Source organism: Littorina saxatilis, linkage group LG16, assembly GCF_037325665.1.
Source record: "Littorina saxatilis isolate snail1 linkage group LG16, US_GU_Lsax_2.0, whole genome shotgun sequence".
NCBI lineage: Eukaryota > Metazoa > Mollusca > Gastropoda > Littorinimorpha > Littorinidae > Littorina > Littorina saxatilis.
The window spans coordinates 10,111,958-10,128,766 of NC_090260.1; the positions used below are offsets into that span (position 1 = coordinate 10,111,958).

The 16,809-nt window shown below is 40.7% G+C and overlaps 1 protein-coding gene across 3 annotated transcripts; it reads right to left on the reverse strand.

Moving 5' to 3' along the window:
* Positions 1–355: 355 nt before the first annotated feature.
* On the reverse strand, positions 356–13,669 carry LOC138950372 (uncharacterized). Of its 3 annotated transcripts, none has more exons than XM_070322110.1 (9): positions 13,479–13,647; positions 10,610–10,750; positions 8,060–8,136; positions 6,946–7,279; positions 5,487–5,627; positions 4,509–4,589; positions 4,029–4,136; positions 3,033–3,113; positions 357–1,164 (listed from the first exon to the last, which is right to left on the reverse strand). In XM_070322110.1, exons 1-9 carry the CDS (start codon positions 13,534–13,536, stop codon positions 920–922), a joined length of 1,266 nt encoding a protein of 421 aa, XP_070178211.1. In that variant the 5' UTR covers positions 13,537–13,647; the 3' UTR covers positions 357–919. The 3 variants fall into 3 exon arrangements, with proteins under 3 accessions (XP_070178212.1, XP_070178211.1, XP_070178213.1); XM_070322112.1 differs by lacking the exon at positions 13,479–13,647 and adding an exon at positions 12,545–12,758 and having other exon boundaries at positions 359–1,164; XM_070322111.1 differs by lacking the exon at positions 4,509–4,589 and having other exon boundaries at positions 356–1,164; positions 13,479–13,669.
* Positions 13,670–16,809: the final 3,140 nt, after the last annotated feature.

Here is a 16,809-nt window from a genome sequence, read left to right on the forward strand (position 1 = left end):
AATTGTTTCTTGTTCACAAAAGCACTACCAGAGCTGGACTCCAAGTTTAACATTGGCGAACGACAAGAAGAAGAAGACAAAAGCACTAATAAAAAAATTGCTCCAGGGGCTAGCAACGTAGTACAATATATGACCTTACTGGGAGAATGCAAGTTTCTAGTACAAAGGACTTAACATTTCTTACATACTGCTTGACTAAAATCTTTACAAACATTGACTATATTCTATACAAGAAACACTTAACAAGGGTAAAAGGAGAAACAGAATCCGTTAGTTGCCTCTTACGACATGCTGGGGAGCATCGGGTAAATTCTTCCCCCTAACCCGCGGGGGGGGGGGGGGGGGGGGGGGGTAGCGGACCTTATGGTAGTCTGTGTTCATGATAATAAATAATGATAATACAGTTAAACAAGGGCAAAGCCACAAAGAATATGACTCACTTGCTTATATTTTGTTTTGTTTTGCTGATGTAATCACATGCATTTTATAAGTGTTCATAGGTTTCATAACCAAGACAAGTTTTTATCATGAAAGCTTCCATTATTTGAAAAGTTTTGAGTGTTCAATAGGTGGTCAGTTGTCAATACATATATAGCCTCGTTTTTGCTATGCAAATGAATTAAAAATAGCCAACTGCCTCCACCATCATTGTTTTGACCGCATATTAAACTGACCTTTGGATCAGTGCTAAGAAAGGTCACATCTAGCTTATTCAAAATGCCAAAAATGATTTGCATAAACACATACTAAATAAATCATTTAACATAAAACACAACCACCAGTGTGCTCATAGTCAAAATTAATAAAAACAAATAAAGATAAATGTGTAAATCATTGTCCAGTACAGCTCAAGACACAAACCTGCACTAGATATATATCCACTTAGTGGTAGTGATCAGCAACAACATTGGAAAGATGATCAGTAGCTGAAAAGCTGAACATTATTTAGTTTCGCTGATTTCTTTGCAAAGCAGTAATCCTGTTTCGTACATGTATAGTTCTTGACGTGTAGCCAGGTACGAATTATCAGAGTCTCTTCAGCCTGAAGGCACTTCTGGATATCCTCTTTTCTTGGCAGCACTTGCGTGGCGATATATTTTAACAAATGAGCCTCCACTGCCTTCACCTCCTCCTCCAACCACAGTCGACATGGCTGGCTTGAACCTTTGTGGACACAGATATCACAAGACCTATTACCGGAGATACAAAGGTTAAATATGTTATCGGATTAAAACTTTATAAGGAACAATCATGCCAACTCAATATGAGCGCCGGGTAGTCTGGTGGTCTAGGCCGACAACTCGTGATCTCAGTGTCTCTATTTCGAATCTTGATTGGGCATGGACATTTATTTTCCCGAGTCAACATTTGTTCTGATTCTTCTTCGTGGCACTAAAGCTAGTACACTAAAACTGTCACATTTTCACTGTCAATCTTAGTGCTGCTTACATTTTGGTTGTTCAATGTAAGTTAGATATAGTACCTCCTCTTTTTTCCAATTCCTGGGACTCCCGTCCCCGCCTCTAATACACGGAAGTGTATGTGGGCGTAATCCATCAATTACAAAAGATTTCAAATCTAAATTAAAACCGGAATTACAGACCCTGTACACATTCATTTTCAAAGCATGGGACAGAAGCCACGAATGGGCATGAGAAGTGGCAGGTCAGTTAGCCATTGCACTTGTTAACTGATCCACTTATTTATTCATTTTTAAATAATTATACAATTTACTGCTTAGTTTTGAATCAAGAAAACTGAGCGACAGCAGAAGGCCATTTTGATATGTTAAAGCACGTACGGATTTGAACTGCTCTTTGACAAAATGCCGCTCCTAGTTAGATTAACAGTTAACTCGTTATGAACACAGACCTGTTTACATCCTGCATTAAAACCAGTCATAAAAACACTCTCCAGAAGCTACCTTTTTTTTTTGTGGACCGGCTCGTTCATTTTATTTAAAGATTTTCTTTAAAGTTTTTCAATTCAAAGAACTGTGATCTTTGCTATATTGGAGAAAGATTAATGGAGATCACTTTTAGACTCAAAAAGACTTTCAAATTCCGGCAACAGCACAAGTCACTGACCGTAGCAAGAGATAATGTCGAAGCACAGACATACTGGTCAAATAAACTCGATGCGAAGCAGGCTCATGTTTTGCCAAACACAATTTGTTTGTTTCCATGTTCATTTGTGTACTGCATTTTGTAAATAAACTAATGCTGCGTCTAACCTCGGGACACGTTCGCTTGGTTCGCGGACGAACGACTGCAGTGACTCATGACTGACTAGCTTTGTTGTTGCACTGATCTCAATTCGATCACCAAAATGCAAGTGATTCGCTCTTCTTAGACTTCGCCAGACACTGCCACTTGACTTGATAGTTTTGCCGATATTCCTGTACAACTTGAGCTTTTTTGGTTGGCATTTTGTCCCCAGAGAGATCGGCCTTACGCTTACGACCCATGTCGATCGGACCGAATGCACAAAAACCACGCGTTGACCGACAAATACCTTGTTTTTGCACATGCGCAGACAAGGCTGTTCCGGTCGGCCTTGAGCTAAAAGGGTTTCCGGGAAATCAAAATCCCGGTGACTACTAGTACTACAATTTCGACTTTAAATTTTCACACACGGAAATGGTTCTCGTGACCGGAATTTCCGGTAGATTTCCGTAATACCGGAATTTAGACCCTAAATCCGTAATAATTCCGGGAGGGTAAACAGGTCTGTGAACATACTCTATGTTTCCTTCCAAGTGCTTTAGAGAAGGGTATTACCGTACTCAAAAACACAATAACTATACGCTCCTAGTTAGATTAACAGTTAACACGTTATGAACAGGCTCTATTTTTCCTTCCAAGTGCTTCAGAGAAGGATATTACCTTACTCAAAAACACAATAACTATCTAGTTTACTGGTTTTGTTCTACTTTAAAGGAATAACTTTTGTGTGGATTGAGTCAGCTCCTTAAAGCTCAGTTCACAAAGAGAAAGAAGAGGTATAAATACAATGATTATGTTTCCACTCACTGTTGCGCGTTGCCTTTGATTTGAGCTTCTTTGGTTTGGAATGGCTCCACTGTTCAGGTAGGTACTCATTGTCAGTTGAACCTTGGGGAAAAAAAAAGATGATAGATTTTCTCAGCTGGCTTATCTTTATTTCAAATCATTTGATAGATTATGCAAAATAGCAAAAAAAGAACAACAGCTAAAAGACATATGCTTTTAAATATCAATTTCGTTGTCAAATAACTAAACACAAGAGTTTCCACTATGGAATGCGGCCATTCAACAACTAGGTAATGGGCGCTTAGTTAATCGTCCGTACATGACGCCAGCATTTCTTTCTTTCTTTATTTGGTGTTTAACGTCGTTTTCAACCACGAAGGTTATATCGCGACGAGGGAAAGGGGGAGATGAGATAGGGGAAAGGGTGGAGATGGGAGGGAGCCACTTGTTAAGTGTTTCTTGTTCACAAAAGCACTAATCAAAAAATTGCTCCAGGGGCTTGCAACGTAGTACAATATATGACCTTACTGGGAGAATGCAAGTTTCCAGTACAAAGGACTAAACATTTCTTACATACTGCTTGACTAAACTTTACAAACATTGACTATATTCTATACAAGAACCACTTAACAAGGGTTAAAGGAGAAACAGAATCCGTTAGTCGCCTCATACGACATGCGGGGTGCAGAGAAATAAGGATGTGGAAAAGAAGACTTTTGGTAAGTGAAATAAAGGTGATGGATCCAGTCAGGTAGAAATAAGACAACAAGAAAAGAATTGGAAAACTGCAGGGAATAGTAGGGAGAGTTTTCTTGGAAGGAAATATAGGTGAAAGGACTGGTAAGGCAGAAATAAGACAAAAGAAGAGAAGAAACAGAACCGTTAGTCGCCTCTTACGACATGCTGGGTAGCATCGGGTAAATTCTTTCTAGTCCCAACCAATATGGGACTCCCCCTAACCCGCGGGGGGGTGACGCCAGCATGTTTCTAAATTAATTTATATGCAATAAAGCTTACTTTCGTTAGATGACGCTGAAGGAGAAGTGATCTGTGTGAATACACTGCATCTTGTGTTCATCATTGCCACACCAACAGGAGAGAATGTCCAGGAGGAAGGGGGCTCGCCTGGGGACATAATAAAATTATAATTAATTATTTATTGTATTAATTATGTTATGTTCAAAATAAATAAACGTGTGTTCGGTGTTATGAGTGTACAGGAATGAACTATTCTTCAAAGGTACAAATACATTTCAGATGTAAGACAATCAAAATGCATCAACGAATGCAGTTCTACCCCTCATCCTTAACCCCCACCCACCCCCCAACATTGACGCCGTAAAAAAACACCTCCGACAAGCGTGTTGGACACAAACAACTCTGTGAGTTAAATTCAAGCTGTTCCCACTCAAACACAGGAACCCCCTGACCTTCATCCATCTCCAGTCGCGCCCCCATGGAAAATTGGTTGACTAAGGAGAAAGATATATACTGAACTGTTTGAGCATGCACTGCTGTCAGCAGCACACCGTTGAAACTTCCTTTGGATTTCTGGTGCTTCCTCATCATCAGCAGAATCTGACAAATACAAAAACATGAATAACCCTTGTGATATTACCTCATTTTTTGTTTGTTTGTTTGCTTAACGCCCAGCCGACCATGAAGGGCCATATCAGGGCGGTGCTGCTTTGACATATAACGTGCGCCACACACAAGACAGAAGTCGCAGCACAGGCTTCATGTCTCACCCAGTCACATTATTCTGACACCGGACCAACCAGTCCTAGCACTAACCCCATAATGCCAGACGCCAGGCGGAGCAGCCACTAGATTGCCAATTTTAAAAGTCTTAGGTATGACCCGGCCGGGGTTCGAACCCACAACCTCCCGATCAAGGGGCGGACGCCTTACCACTAGGCCAACCGTGCCGGTCATATTACCTCATGCCAGGGTGACAAGTTTACACTAAATAAGTAAATGTATTCACTTTTACATGGAATGGCAGCTACAAATAAGAAATTAAATCTACTATGTTACTTTGTGGGAGTGAGGAGGGGGGGGGGGGGGGGGGGGGGGGGAGAGAGAAAGAAAAGTCATGTTTGCAACTACAAACTTAAGAGACTTTCAGACACTGAACAGCGACATCACCATTCAAATATGTCCTGTCCCCACTCCAACACCATGTAGATGGGATGGATTCAGCCCATATTGTCCCTTACTGTCACCTACTGCAGTGGAGCGCTGCGGACTTAAATTAAGGGCCCCTCCTGTTTTTGAACACCAGGAGCTATCTAGTTTGCTGTTAGGTAGGCACCGGCTCATCTTTCCTGCTTCCTTACTTTCTTTTACTATCAACATTCTGTTCACAGTTGTTATTTCTGCCAAAGTGACCAATCGCATTTGTTTTTATCCGAAACTGGGAGTGCTTGCAGTACTGTAGTTGATAGCATGCGTACACAGAAGAAGAAGACTTACTGTCAGGTGCAGCTGTAGCAGGACAAGGTTGATGCATAGGCGGAGAGGGCTGGTTATGTGGCGGTGCCAAAGAGTCTTTTGTTGCGAACCTTCCTGATGCAGATCGTTCTGGAATAGGGCTGTGACCCTTTTCAACAAATTCTGTAAATAATAGTTACAATATGATAGAATAGATAAAATCCTAGATCGCAAGTACAAAAGTTTATGTAGTAAGTACCGTAGTATTAATGTTTGCTTTATTGTGTAATGCAAATTAATGTTTGCACAATATATCACATTGTAGTGTGCATTGAAGTATGAACGTTCTCAATTTAGATTTAAAACAAATACACTTAGTGTACACTACATTGGGGTGTGCACGTAAAAGATCCCACGATTGACAAAAGGGTCTTTCCTGGCAAAATTGTATAGGCATAGATAAAAATGTCCACCAAAATACCCGTGTGACTTGGAATAATAGGCCGTGAAAAGTAGGATATGCGCCGAAATGGCTGCGATCTGCTGGCCGATGTGAATGCGTGATGTATTGTGTAAAAAAATTCCATCTCACACGGCATAAATAAATCCCTGCGCCTTGAATAAAAATTGAAAAGAAAAAAAATCCCTGCGCTTAGAACTGTACCCACGGAATACGCGCGATATAAGCCTCATATTGATTGATTGAAATAAAATTGTATTGGTGGTTCAATGTCACTAGCCACAACAAAGGCGATACCAGAGAGAGGGAGACCGGGATTCAAACCTGTGACTATGAGAGTCAGAGGAACTATATGTAGTCCACGCTGTGTACCGAATGAGCCATCCCAGCCCCCCAATTTAGAAGAAGAAGAAGAGGCAGAAGAAGCAGAAGGAGAAGAAGATGAATTTAAGAATACAAAAAAAAGGTTATTACAATACTAGATTTAGAGATAGTCTAGCTGTGTTCATTTTGTGCAAAAAGAGCAAAGGAATTCATGTTTGTTTGTTTATTTGTTGCTTAACGTCCAGCCGACTACGCAGAGCCATATCAGGACGAGGAAGGGGGGGATGAAGGGGGCCACTTGTCAAGCGATTCCTGTTTACAAATGCACTAACCCATTACTTGTGTCCCAGCAGGCTTTAGTAAAACTAAATTAATACCTACTGGAAGATTACCAGTTTCCAGTATGTTAAAATAGGCTTAACCTATCTACTGCTGGACTTACATCAGAACACTAACAGATTAAACTATACATGAATCGCGAGACAAGCGGCAAGAGAAGAGATTTTTGGAAAAAATACAGGTGAATGAGCAAGAAGGCAGAAAAAAGAAAAGAATTCATGAAGAAAAAGAGAGCATGACAGGAAAGAGGAACCAAAAATCTACCTAACAGCAAACTAGAAAGCTCCTGCGGTTCCAAAAACAGGAGGGGCCTTTAATTTCATAACCGCAGTGCCCCACTGCGGGAAAAGGAATTCATGTTCAAAATGTCACACATACCTGCCTCCTCATCCGAGGTGATGGCTTCATCTTCAGCCACTTCCATCTCATCCAGGGTGCAGCGCTGGTGGTCTTGCAGCTTCCCCTTTTCAAGGGCAAGGAGTAATTTGCTGACTTTGGCCAACTGCATCATGTCTGATGGGAGGCGGTAGTACTCGCGGTGTCCCATAAACTGAGCAAGGGCATCCAGCTCGTTGTCCTTCAAACTGACTATCTGGGACAGAGTAGCAACCTGCTTTCGAAGTGAAGTAGATGTGATGAACTGTGGCTCTGCCAACTGCGCTGATGTCACAAACTTTCGAAGCGTGTCAGATCCCCGAATGTGCCCCTCCGACTGAAAGAATGAGCAAGAAAACACAAATTTGTTGGAGCCGCTGACACCAGCATCATCCCTTTTTTGCACAAGCAGTTCCACAGCTGCTTTCACCTGTGCAGTCATGAGAATTGGGACAATTCGGCCACGTTTTCCGATTATCTCAATCCTGGTCAGCTTGTTACATAGGATTTTTTCAAATGTGCTAAGTGATTTGAAGACATCTTTCACACAGTCACAGCACCGTCGGAGGATGCCATTTTGGATGCGTCGTAAGCGAGACTGAGCTTCGACAACATTATTATGCAGTCCGCCGATACCGACAAATAGCCTACCTGGAAGCTTTCGTGGGCACAGAAAATGAGCCAGAGGACTTCGCTGATACTGCCTGGCGCACTTCAGTTCCTGCCATCATTCAGAATTGCCAAATCGAACAATCAAAAAGAGTACGACTGAGGAAGTAACTGGGACATTCTTCGCTGTTCCTTCCAACTGGCAACTCAACTGAACTTGTTAGCCTTTGTTGGTGATCTGTTTCGACCGTATATTTTTGTTCTTTTTTCATTATAAATGCCTTATTTTGTCTGAGAAAAAGAACCAGTTGCTGAAAAAGAATGCACAACTCTGATGCATGTTTTTCAGAGGCAAAAGAACATAGACTGCAGATAGCAAACATATTTCATTGCCTTGGTCATCACAGGAAACTCACAAGTAATGCAGGTCAAACATTTAACAAATCAAATCGCAAAAACAAAATATCTTCAGACAGGGCAACAAATAATCTACTCTATAAAAACTCACCATTTGGGAGTCAACTGAGTGATGGCTGCTTATAGAGTCCTCTGTCACAAGCGCCTGTGGTTCGAAGCTGCAGTCAACTGTAGGAAAGACAGACAGAAAGCGCCTGTGGTTGCATGATGCTTGGGACTTAACCTGTTTTTGAGCTTCATATTTCCCCTTTACGTTGGTTTACAGTTAGAACAGTCTAGTTAACTGTTTTCATATTTGTGTATAATAAATTTGATATGGGAGATTTTACTTCATTCGTACTGAAGCTTGCGTAGAGTCCAGCTAGATCAGCTGTAAGTCCTATTTCATAGACTGGACTGGAGAAAGGCATTATGGTTTGTCTATACATGCGACTCAGTTGCAGTCGCCCTCTTGTTCCTGAATCAAGCTGAAGCCAAATACTGGTTGAACGTCCGTATATATATGTATCGTCTATCGTCAGACTACATCGTCTGTCTTCCGTCTATCTTCCATCTACCGTCTGTCTTCCGTCTATTGTATGTCTTCCGTCTGTCTTCCATCTATTGTCTGTCTTCCGTCTATTGTCTGTCTTCCATCTATTGTCTGTCTTCTGTCTATTGTCTGTCTTCCGTCTATCTTCTATCTATCGTCTGTCTTCCATCTATCGTCTGTCTTCCGTCTATTGTCTGTCTTCCGTCTATCTTCCGTCTATTGTCTGTCTTCCATCTATCGTCTGTCTTCCGTCTATCGTCTGTCTTCCGTCTATTGTCTGTCTTCGATCTACCATCTGTCTTCCAACTATTGTCTGTCTTCCATCTATCTTCTGTCTATTGTCTGTCTTCCGTCTATTGTCTGTCTTCCGTCTATCATCAGACTACATCCCAAGAATTCAGCATTTTCTCTAGTGGGTCCTCTATTTTCTCTGTTAACTGTGGGTCAGTCCATTCATCAGATTGGGATCTGCATATATATGAGCGTTGCATAGGCAAAGGCAATATTGCCGATTCATTACAAAGCACTGGAAAGACCGTCTGCTAGACTGCAGCTACTAGTTTTGCAAGGTGTGTTGCAGGAATTGAATTTTTACCAGGGATGTATTTCATAGACGGCAAGAATTTAGTTTTTGTACAAACTATATCGTCTGTCGACCAGTAACAGAAGCAAACCTGACCAGGTATGTGCATGCAAGCACTTAATTCATCCACGGTGATGAAACAGGAAGCATGCTTTATTGTTGTAAATATATATATAGGATATTGAGCAGCTTCCGTTGACATATATGGCCTTATGACCGAAATAGGTCCATGTACATGTGAGACTATCAAATCATAACCCTGAATTCTCCAATGTGTATCAGAATAGCAATTTAACTACATATCTTAGTCATAACTAAACTGTGTTAACTGTAGTGTGATCACCCCTCCAGAAGTATTGCATAACAGTTAGTTAGTCAGGGGTTCCACTGGGTTTTTGCTTTTTGCGTTTGCATACACAACATGACTGAAAAAATGCGTATGAGCCGGGGAAAACGCGTACCATTACAAACTTAATTGGGGGAAAAAACGCGAAGGAGAAGTGTGTTTTTCTCACTACGATTGAGAAGACATGCAGTGTTGGCGTTAACCGGTAATTACCGGTATTTTACCGGTTGAAACGAAAAAATCCCGGAACAAAATTGGCTGCCGTTGATTTTTAGAACTACCGGTCTTTTTTCGCTGGCAAAACTATAAAACCAGTACTCTGAGCTGGATTCTAACTGGTTCCAATGACCAGCCTACCGTTTTTTTCTGGACTGTTTGCTTCATAAAAGTTTGCGTACCGGTTTGAAAAAAGTACTAGCGCCATCACTGGACATGATGATGATAGGTAACTAAAAGAAGTCCCTTCATCAGATTCTGTTCTTTCACTTTCCGACGACAGATCGGTCTGTTTGCGTTTTGCAGTGGCTCTGTACAGGTAATAGGCCTCTAAGCGAGGAACTGAACTATTTGCATGGCGCTAAATGGAAGATATTTCAGCCTGAAAAACAATCACTGTGGGTCAGTCCGATGTAATCAGAGTAGACCCGGACACCCCTGGCCTGTAAACTGAATCGGCAGTGCACCAAACTAATGGCATGTGTGATAAGGCAGACCATTGTTTTGCTGAACACAGCAGGATCAATTATTTATTCTGTGACTCATGACCCCCCCCCCCCCCCCCCCCCCCACCCAAAGAAATGTAATGCAATCTTCCTCTTCGGTAGAGCTGGTCATTCATAAGGCTATCGCCGGTGGCAGTGACCTAAGGAATAAAGATTCAATTCGGTAGAGCACTGGTACTATGGCCTCTGGCGATAAGTACACGAGTGTTAACAGTGATGAACAAGGCGGGTGGGGAGAATCAGAGGTGGGAGTTCAGGTGCTCTCTTCGTGGCTATTTAGTGTTTTGAGTGCAATTGTAATTTTGCGTGACAAAATGCAACATGTCGGTGAAAATGTGTACGGAGGCTGAAAACTGCGTATACTTTTGTGTGTGCAATAAGTGGAACCCCTGAGTTAGTTCCTTACTTTCTGGTTAAATCTTGCCTTTCAACAAAATAAAAATGGGATTACATTGTACCTGGATGATTGCTGGTGTCATCTGGCAATGGTATGGCAGGTAGACTCTTAGCCAGTGCAGCCTGCACCATTCTTTGGCCGTATGAGAAATGTGGGAAGTACTCCCTTGTTTTAAATCTCTGGCCTCGGCCTCCTGGTTCCACTAGTGACATAATAGAACATTTTATTAGTAAATTTTCATTTGATTAATAATATCATCCTACATGTATACGTGAGCGAGACACTCGTGAGATAATAATCGTTCAAATCACACGTGTGTATATCATGTAAATGAGGTCATGTCAAGCAAGTCTGGCAGGGACCTGTTTTTCCACTGCTTATGATGCCAAAGTCACCGAGACAAACGTCATTATAGAAGAAAAAAGATTGCGCTCGCTAATTACCTTCGATGAATTTTTAGAACTAACACGTCAAGCCACACTTTCAGAGTGACGTTTCTTTGCTTTGACGTAATAGATTGCACGAGGCTTTAGAAGAGATCGAGGTTCCAAAACAAGCGTCTTCAATTTAGCTGCCTCGACTGCAGGACATTTTCAGTAAAATACACGTAAGTACAGTATGTAGGATAAACAGAATACTACATGGCTTGCTGTTTTGTACCAGATTTACACTCGTTGCTTTTTAAAATAGTGAATAGCTCGCTTTCGCTCGCAGTTCAATATTTAAAAAAAACAACTCATGAAAATCTGGTACGACACAGCAAGCCATACATAGTATTCTCTATTTATACTTCCCTAACTCACATAAAAGCATGTGTACATTTTTAATTGAGAAGCATTGTCATTCAGGTGTGTCTGATCCAAAGGAGTTGGACTTGGAGTATGATGAGAATGCATTATGTCTTACCACTGACGAGTCTCTGTCAGATGATGAATTGTATGATGCCGAAGAAGGCAGTGAGTTTTCTGACACTGTGACAGTGACATTGCGTCAAAGATGGTAGTGGTCGAGGGGGACCATGGGTTGAATGTCGAGGAGAGAAAAGAAAAAGAGAGCCTATACACTGTTCAATTAGCGGCTATGCTAATTATTTTGTCTGTAATGAACTTAAGTTGATGAGTTTGGAGGAGATACAAAGTACCCGAGCTACTGTAACCGGACTGCCTGGTCTCTGGGAAGAGACAGGGATAAACCATGCACGGAAAAAGTACATCATAGGTTTGAGGGGAAGCAGTAATGTCGTGGACAGGAGAAGAAAACAGAACAAAAAGAGGATGAAGAGAAAAAAAGAGGAACAAAAACGTGTGCGTGTGTATGGGTAAAGTAAAACACAAACAGTAGTTGGTTTTTTTTCAACAGACGGATTTCGTCCCCAGAACGGAAGAATGGCTCCAATACATGATAAGTCCAAAGTCAGTCCAGCTTCGCCCGGTCAAATAACTCTTCACGTCCTGAACACATTTCCCTATTGCTAAGCCTCAGTACCGTAAGGATTTGATGAAAATGACCAGAAAGTGGGTATCTGTGTGTGTCAGACATGACATTTATGGGTTTTATGTTATAAAACATGTATGTAAAGTATACACGTATAATACATGTATGTATTATCATTATGAGTAGTTAATTAATGAAGAAATCATACTGTCATTTTAATTTGTAACTAGTATGCATTAAATTGACAGAAGAAGACTCATCGTGTAAAAAGCAGAATTAATGATTCGCATGCCTGTTGGACCATGATTATGGGGGAGCCGAGTCTCCACTCACTCACGTGCAACAGGTGAAAAGCATGAACATATTTGACGATGCACAGAGCAGAGAGCGACGTGATCGAGTAACCGGACTTTACGGCCACGCCAGGAAGTCGCCGCGTCGGCTGGGTGATGGTGGAACAAAGAGATGAAACTTTCTTTCTTTATTTGGTGTTTAACGTCGTTTTCAACCACGAAGGTTATATCGCGACGGGGGAGATGAAACTAAACTACATTAAGCTTACAATTTCAATGTCAAGCGATTGTCTGCTTCGAGTCCCAGCACTTGTTCTGCCCCTAATTCGTCGATAATATCCCCAAATTTGTCTTTACTGACTGTATCAGCATCACCAGAGATGGTCCCAAAATCTCCGTGAAAAAAAAATCAATACAAATCCATTGCAAACTACCAAAACGTTCACCAAACGAACGAACCGCGGAGCAGCTATGTGCTTGTTTACAAAGGAAGTGACCTAAATGTGGTTTTCAAGCACAGAGAGCGCTTCCGTCCTGTGAGGTCATTCCTAAGTATAGTAACAAAGTCGTGCGGTACAGGACGTGAAGAGTTTTTAATTAAATAAATCGAATTAAAAAAAAAATATAGTCGCACCGTGACTGACTTATTCGGTCTCCCTAATTCAACAGCTACTAGGCCTAAGGCGAGATTGAAATTTGAACATTGGAGCTAGATCTCAACCCGCCTCAGGCTCCTACACATAAATTCAGCAAACAAGCACAGACTGACACAAACAAAACATAGTTATATAAATACTGATAAAATCAGTGCTATTCGATCGCTTGTACGCACAGCTAATCTCAGAATCTTTCGGAAGTTAAAAAACCAACATGCATCGTGCCTTCTCAGTATAAGAGTATTTAGATCTGTGCACCACTCACCATAATTTGTTTTAATGTATAAGACTCTTGCATAGTAACCTGTACCAACAACTTGATAAGCCATTGATAATTAATGACTGATCAAGTTCTTGTTAATGTCACTGTCACTGGATTGTGAGCTCTAAATTCCAAAAAACGAGGTTAGCCATTTTGGAATGTCAGAGCCATGTGGCAACAGACCTGAAAGATAAAGTTGAAGGCGCGTCACTATTTCAAAAACAACTCAGTCAACTGTCTTTTCGTCTAAAATGGACAACAAAGTACTATAAATATAATACACACCTGTGTCTGTGGTAATGTAGCGGCTGCGGCGTTCACCCCGCGTGTCGGCGTCAGCCATCGTGTCAAATCACGGTTTCACGCGGCAATCCGCTCTCTCTCGCTCTCTCTCTCAATGTTGTCGCCAGGGGAACCCAAAAAACTACAGTTCTTGTTTTGACCGCAAAACACTAGCCCAACACACTCGCCACACACTCAACCCTGACAAAATTATCATAGTTTGGACAGAACCAATAAAATCAAATCCTTGTGTCACATGGTATATCTTAGGGCGGGAAGCTCGAAAATCGAGGCATCCGTTGTTGTGACGTCAAAACAACGGGGTGCGTCAAAACAATTCGGCTCCATTTTCGGGCCAAAGTCAAAACGACGCGGTCTTAACAAGAACATGCAAACACACTCACACACACACACACACGCACACACATACACACACACACATGCACACACACACACACATACATGCAAACACACACATACACACACACACACACACACACACTCACGCACGCACGCAAGAGTTCAGGGAGTTCTTTAAACATTCAATACTCGCTAAAACATGTATGCTCATTTTGACATAATCCTTGACGAAGAAATCATCATGGTAACAACCGTGGAATCTAGTTTTCACTGTGAATAATGTCAAAATGAAGACATATATGACTAAGTGCCAAAAGGTGCTCACAGAACAGAAGACGACTTTGTTTTACAATAAAAATGTTTCTAAAAACGTGTGTCTGCTGAAAATTGGTGTGTGTGTGGATGAATGTGCGAAGAGATAGTGGACATAATTTCGTGTGTCTGACTTGAACGGTTTTGAAGTTATCTTTGTTTAAAGTCAAAAATAACGCCAAAACCGGCCATCTGAAAAAGGACATCGTGATACCTCGTGTTTTGAATATGCCACAGAAAAATAACAAGAAGCACAAATGAATTGCATTTAGTTTGATTGAATGCCTGAAACATCGCTTTACAGACGAGACCAAACGTCAAATCTAAATCTCGAGAGAATTTTTTTTTTTCGATAACCGAATTTTAAGGTGTCGCACGCAAGATGTGTCGTCATCACGGCATACATTTTTCAATCGCAGATATTTACTAAATTTCTTTTTCAAAAACTCTGGAATTGATGTCGACACGTCAAGCGATAACGGTGTATCAAACTGCTGTCTTTCAAGTAATCCAGCAAAGACTGCAGAACTTTTGAACAGCATTTTTGAAAACGATTTGAAAATTTCGTCATATCTTGCGTGCGACAAAATGTTCGGTAATTAACGGTTATTTTCTTTTAAAAACAAAATTTACATGTACAAAGATCTACTTCATCTACGGAACCACGTGACACATTCTGTGTTCAAAATTTGTGAAGAAATCACGAACCACGAATGCGCTATCAAGTGTTGAAATTATGTCGTCAACATCTTTTCAGATCTTGCGTGCGACACCATCTTGCGTTCAACATAAAATGTCACTACCTTATCGAGTTTAATGGGTAAAACTAACTATTTGTTGTCTTAGTTTAATCTTCTTAATTAAAAGCGTAATAAAACCGAACTTCCAAGATGAATTTTAATTGAGATTAGCGAAAGAGCGGGCACGCAAGTCGACCTTAAAGTAAAAGAATGATAACACGAGCGTTTGTCGTGTTGTCTTGCGTGCAACACATTGTCCAAAAAGGAAAATGTATATTTTTCTCAGACGTTTTTTAAGTTGAAACCTTGAAACTTCACACACATTTGGGGTTTAATCGCCCCCATGCATGGTAAAAGTCTTGTTGACCCTTGTCAGATTTCAAGGTCACGGCTGGGTCACATGTGGTTCAGAAAACGGATGAAGCATATTTTTTCAGAGATTTTTGAAGCTAGAACCTTCAAACTTCAAACAACGCTTTTGCTTAATGATTGTTCAACATGGAGAACTCAAGGTTGATCCTTGAGAAATGTGAAGGTCATAGCAGGGTCTCGCGTGGGTAAAAAAAAAAAGGAAATTGTATTGAACTTCAATTTATATAAAACCAAAGTCTGGTTGATCTGTTTTAAGATTTAAGGTCAAATCTGTTATTTAAGGTCAAATCAAATAGAAATTTGTTGATGCTTAAATCTTTGAAACTTCCAACAGGTTTGAGGTTTGACAACTTCTGGACTTTGAAATCTGGTATGGTTGATCCTGGTAATATTAATTAGTCAAAACATCAAGATCAACAATTATAAAATAAGCACTTTCACCAATGTCAAGTGAGCAATAGCAGCAAACGTGAGTCTTATAAAGATTATCACTTTTTGTGTGACCTCAACTTGACCCCTCTGAATGCTCTCAATCATGGAAATTGACCACACTTTGATTATAACCAAACAACATCAAAACTTTGGAATGTGTGAAGTTTCAAAGGTGTTGCTTAAAAGGCGTTCGTGAAAATGACAATTGTATGTGTCTGACTTCAATGCGACCCCGCTGCGACCTTGACGTTTGATTTTATCAACCAGACTTTCATCATATGTGAATGACTTCAAACACTATAAAACTAGTTGAAGAAATTGACAATTTTTCAAAGTTTAAGCCAGATGGCACTGCTGTGACCTTGAAATTTGACAAACATTAACCAGGCGGTCACCTTTTTTAGAAAATATCCTTAAAGGATCTTTAACCTTACTGTGACCTTGGAATTTGATGAGGTTTAATTTAACTTGCGTAGTGTGCCAAGTTTCAAGGCCCTAGCTTCAAAAACATATGAGAAAACCTCATTGAAAAATGTATATATATGTTTGACCTCAACGCGACCCTGCTGTGACCTTGACTTTTTCAACCAGACTTTAATCGTGTGTGAACATTATACACTAGAACTGTGTGTATTTTCAAAGCTCGTGCTATAAACGCGCTGAATAAATTGAAAATATTCCACATTTGGACCAGACGTGACCCCCGCTGTGACCTTGAACTTTGACAAAGATTAACCAGCAGGTCACTTTTAATGAGGTTTTATAAAAATGCTGAAAGTATGTGAAGTATGTAAAGTCTAACTGATCTAGTATTAAAACATGTAAGACGTGACAACGACAATTTTCCAGTTTGCAAAGGAAATTTAACCTCGCTGTGACCTTGAAATTCAATGTTGTTTAATGTGATGTGCACCATACCTGGAGGTCATTATACTTTGGTTGTGTGCCAAGTTTCAAAGCCCTAGCTTTAAAAACGTGCGAGATAACCTTAATGCTATGACTCAGTGCCGTTTTGAATGATATAACGAACAAAATTATCGTTATTTGTAAAATCATTTGGGTAAATTTATCTTTTCTTTTCGTAATTGGGTTCCAGCATCTGTTGTCTTAACAAAAAT

Excerpts from the sequence above, each read along its gene's own strand:
- LOC138950372 (XM_070322110.1), bottom strand. The coding sequence starts at position 13,536 with ATGGCTGACGCCGACACGCGGGGTGAACGCCGCAGCCGCTACATTACC. Across the intron at positions 7,280-8,059 it reads ACTCAGTTGACTCCCAAATG|TCGGAGGGGCACATTCGGGG; the intron begins GTGAGTTTTTAT and ends TCATTCTTTCAG. Across the intron at positions 5,628-6,945 it reads CACCTCGGATGAGGAGGCAG|AATTTGTTGAAAAGGGTCAC; the intron begins GTATGTGTGACA and ends TATTATTTACAG.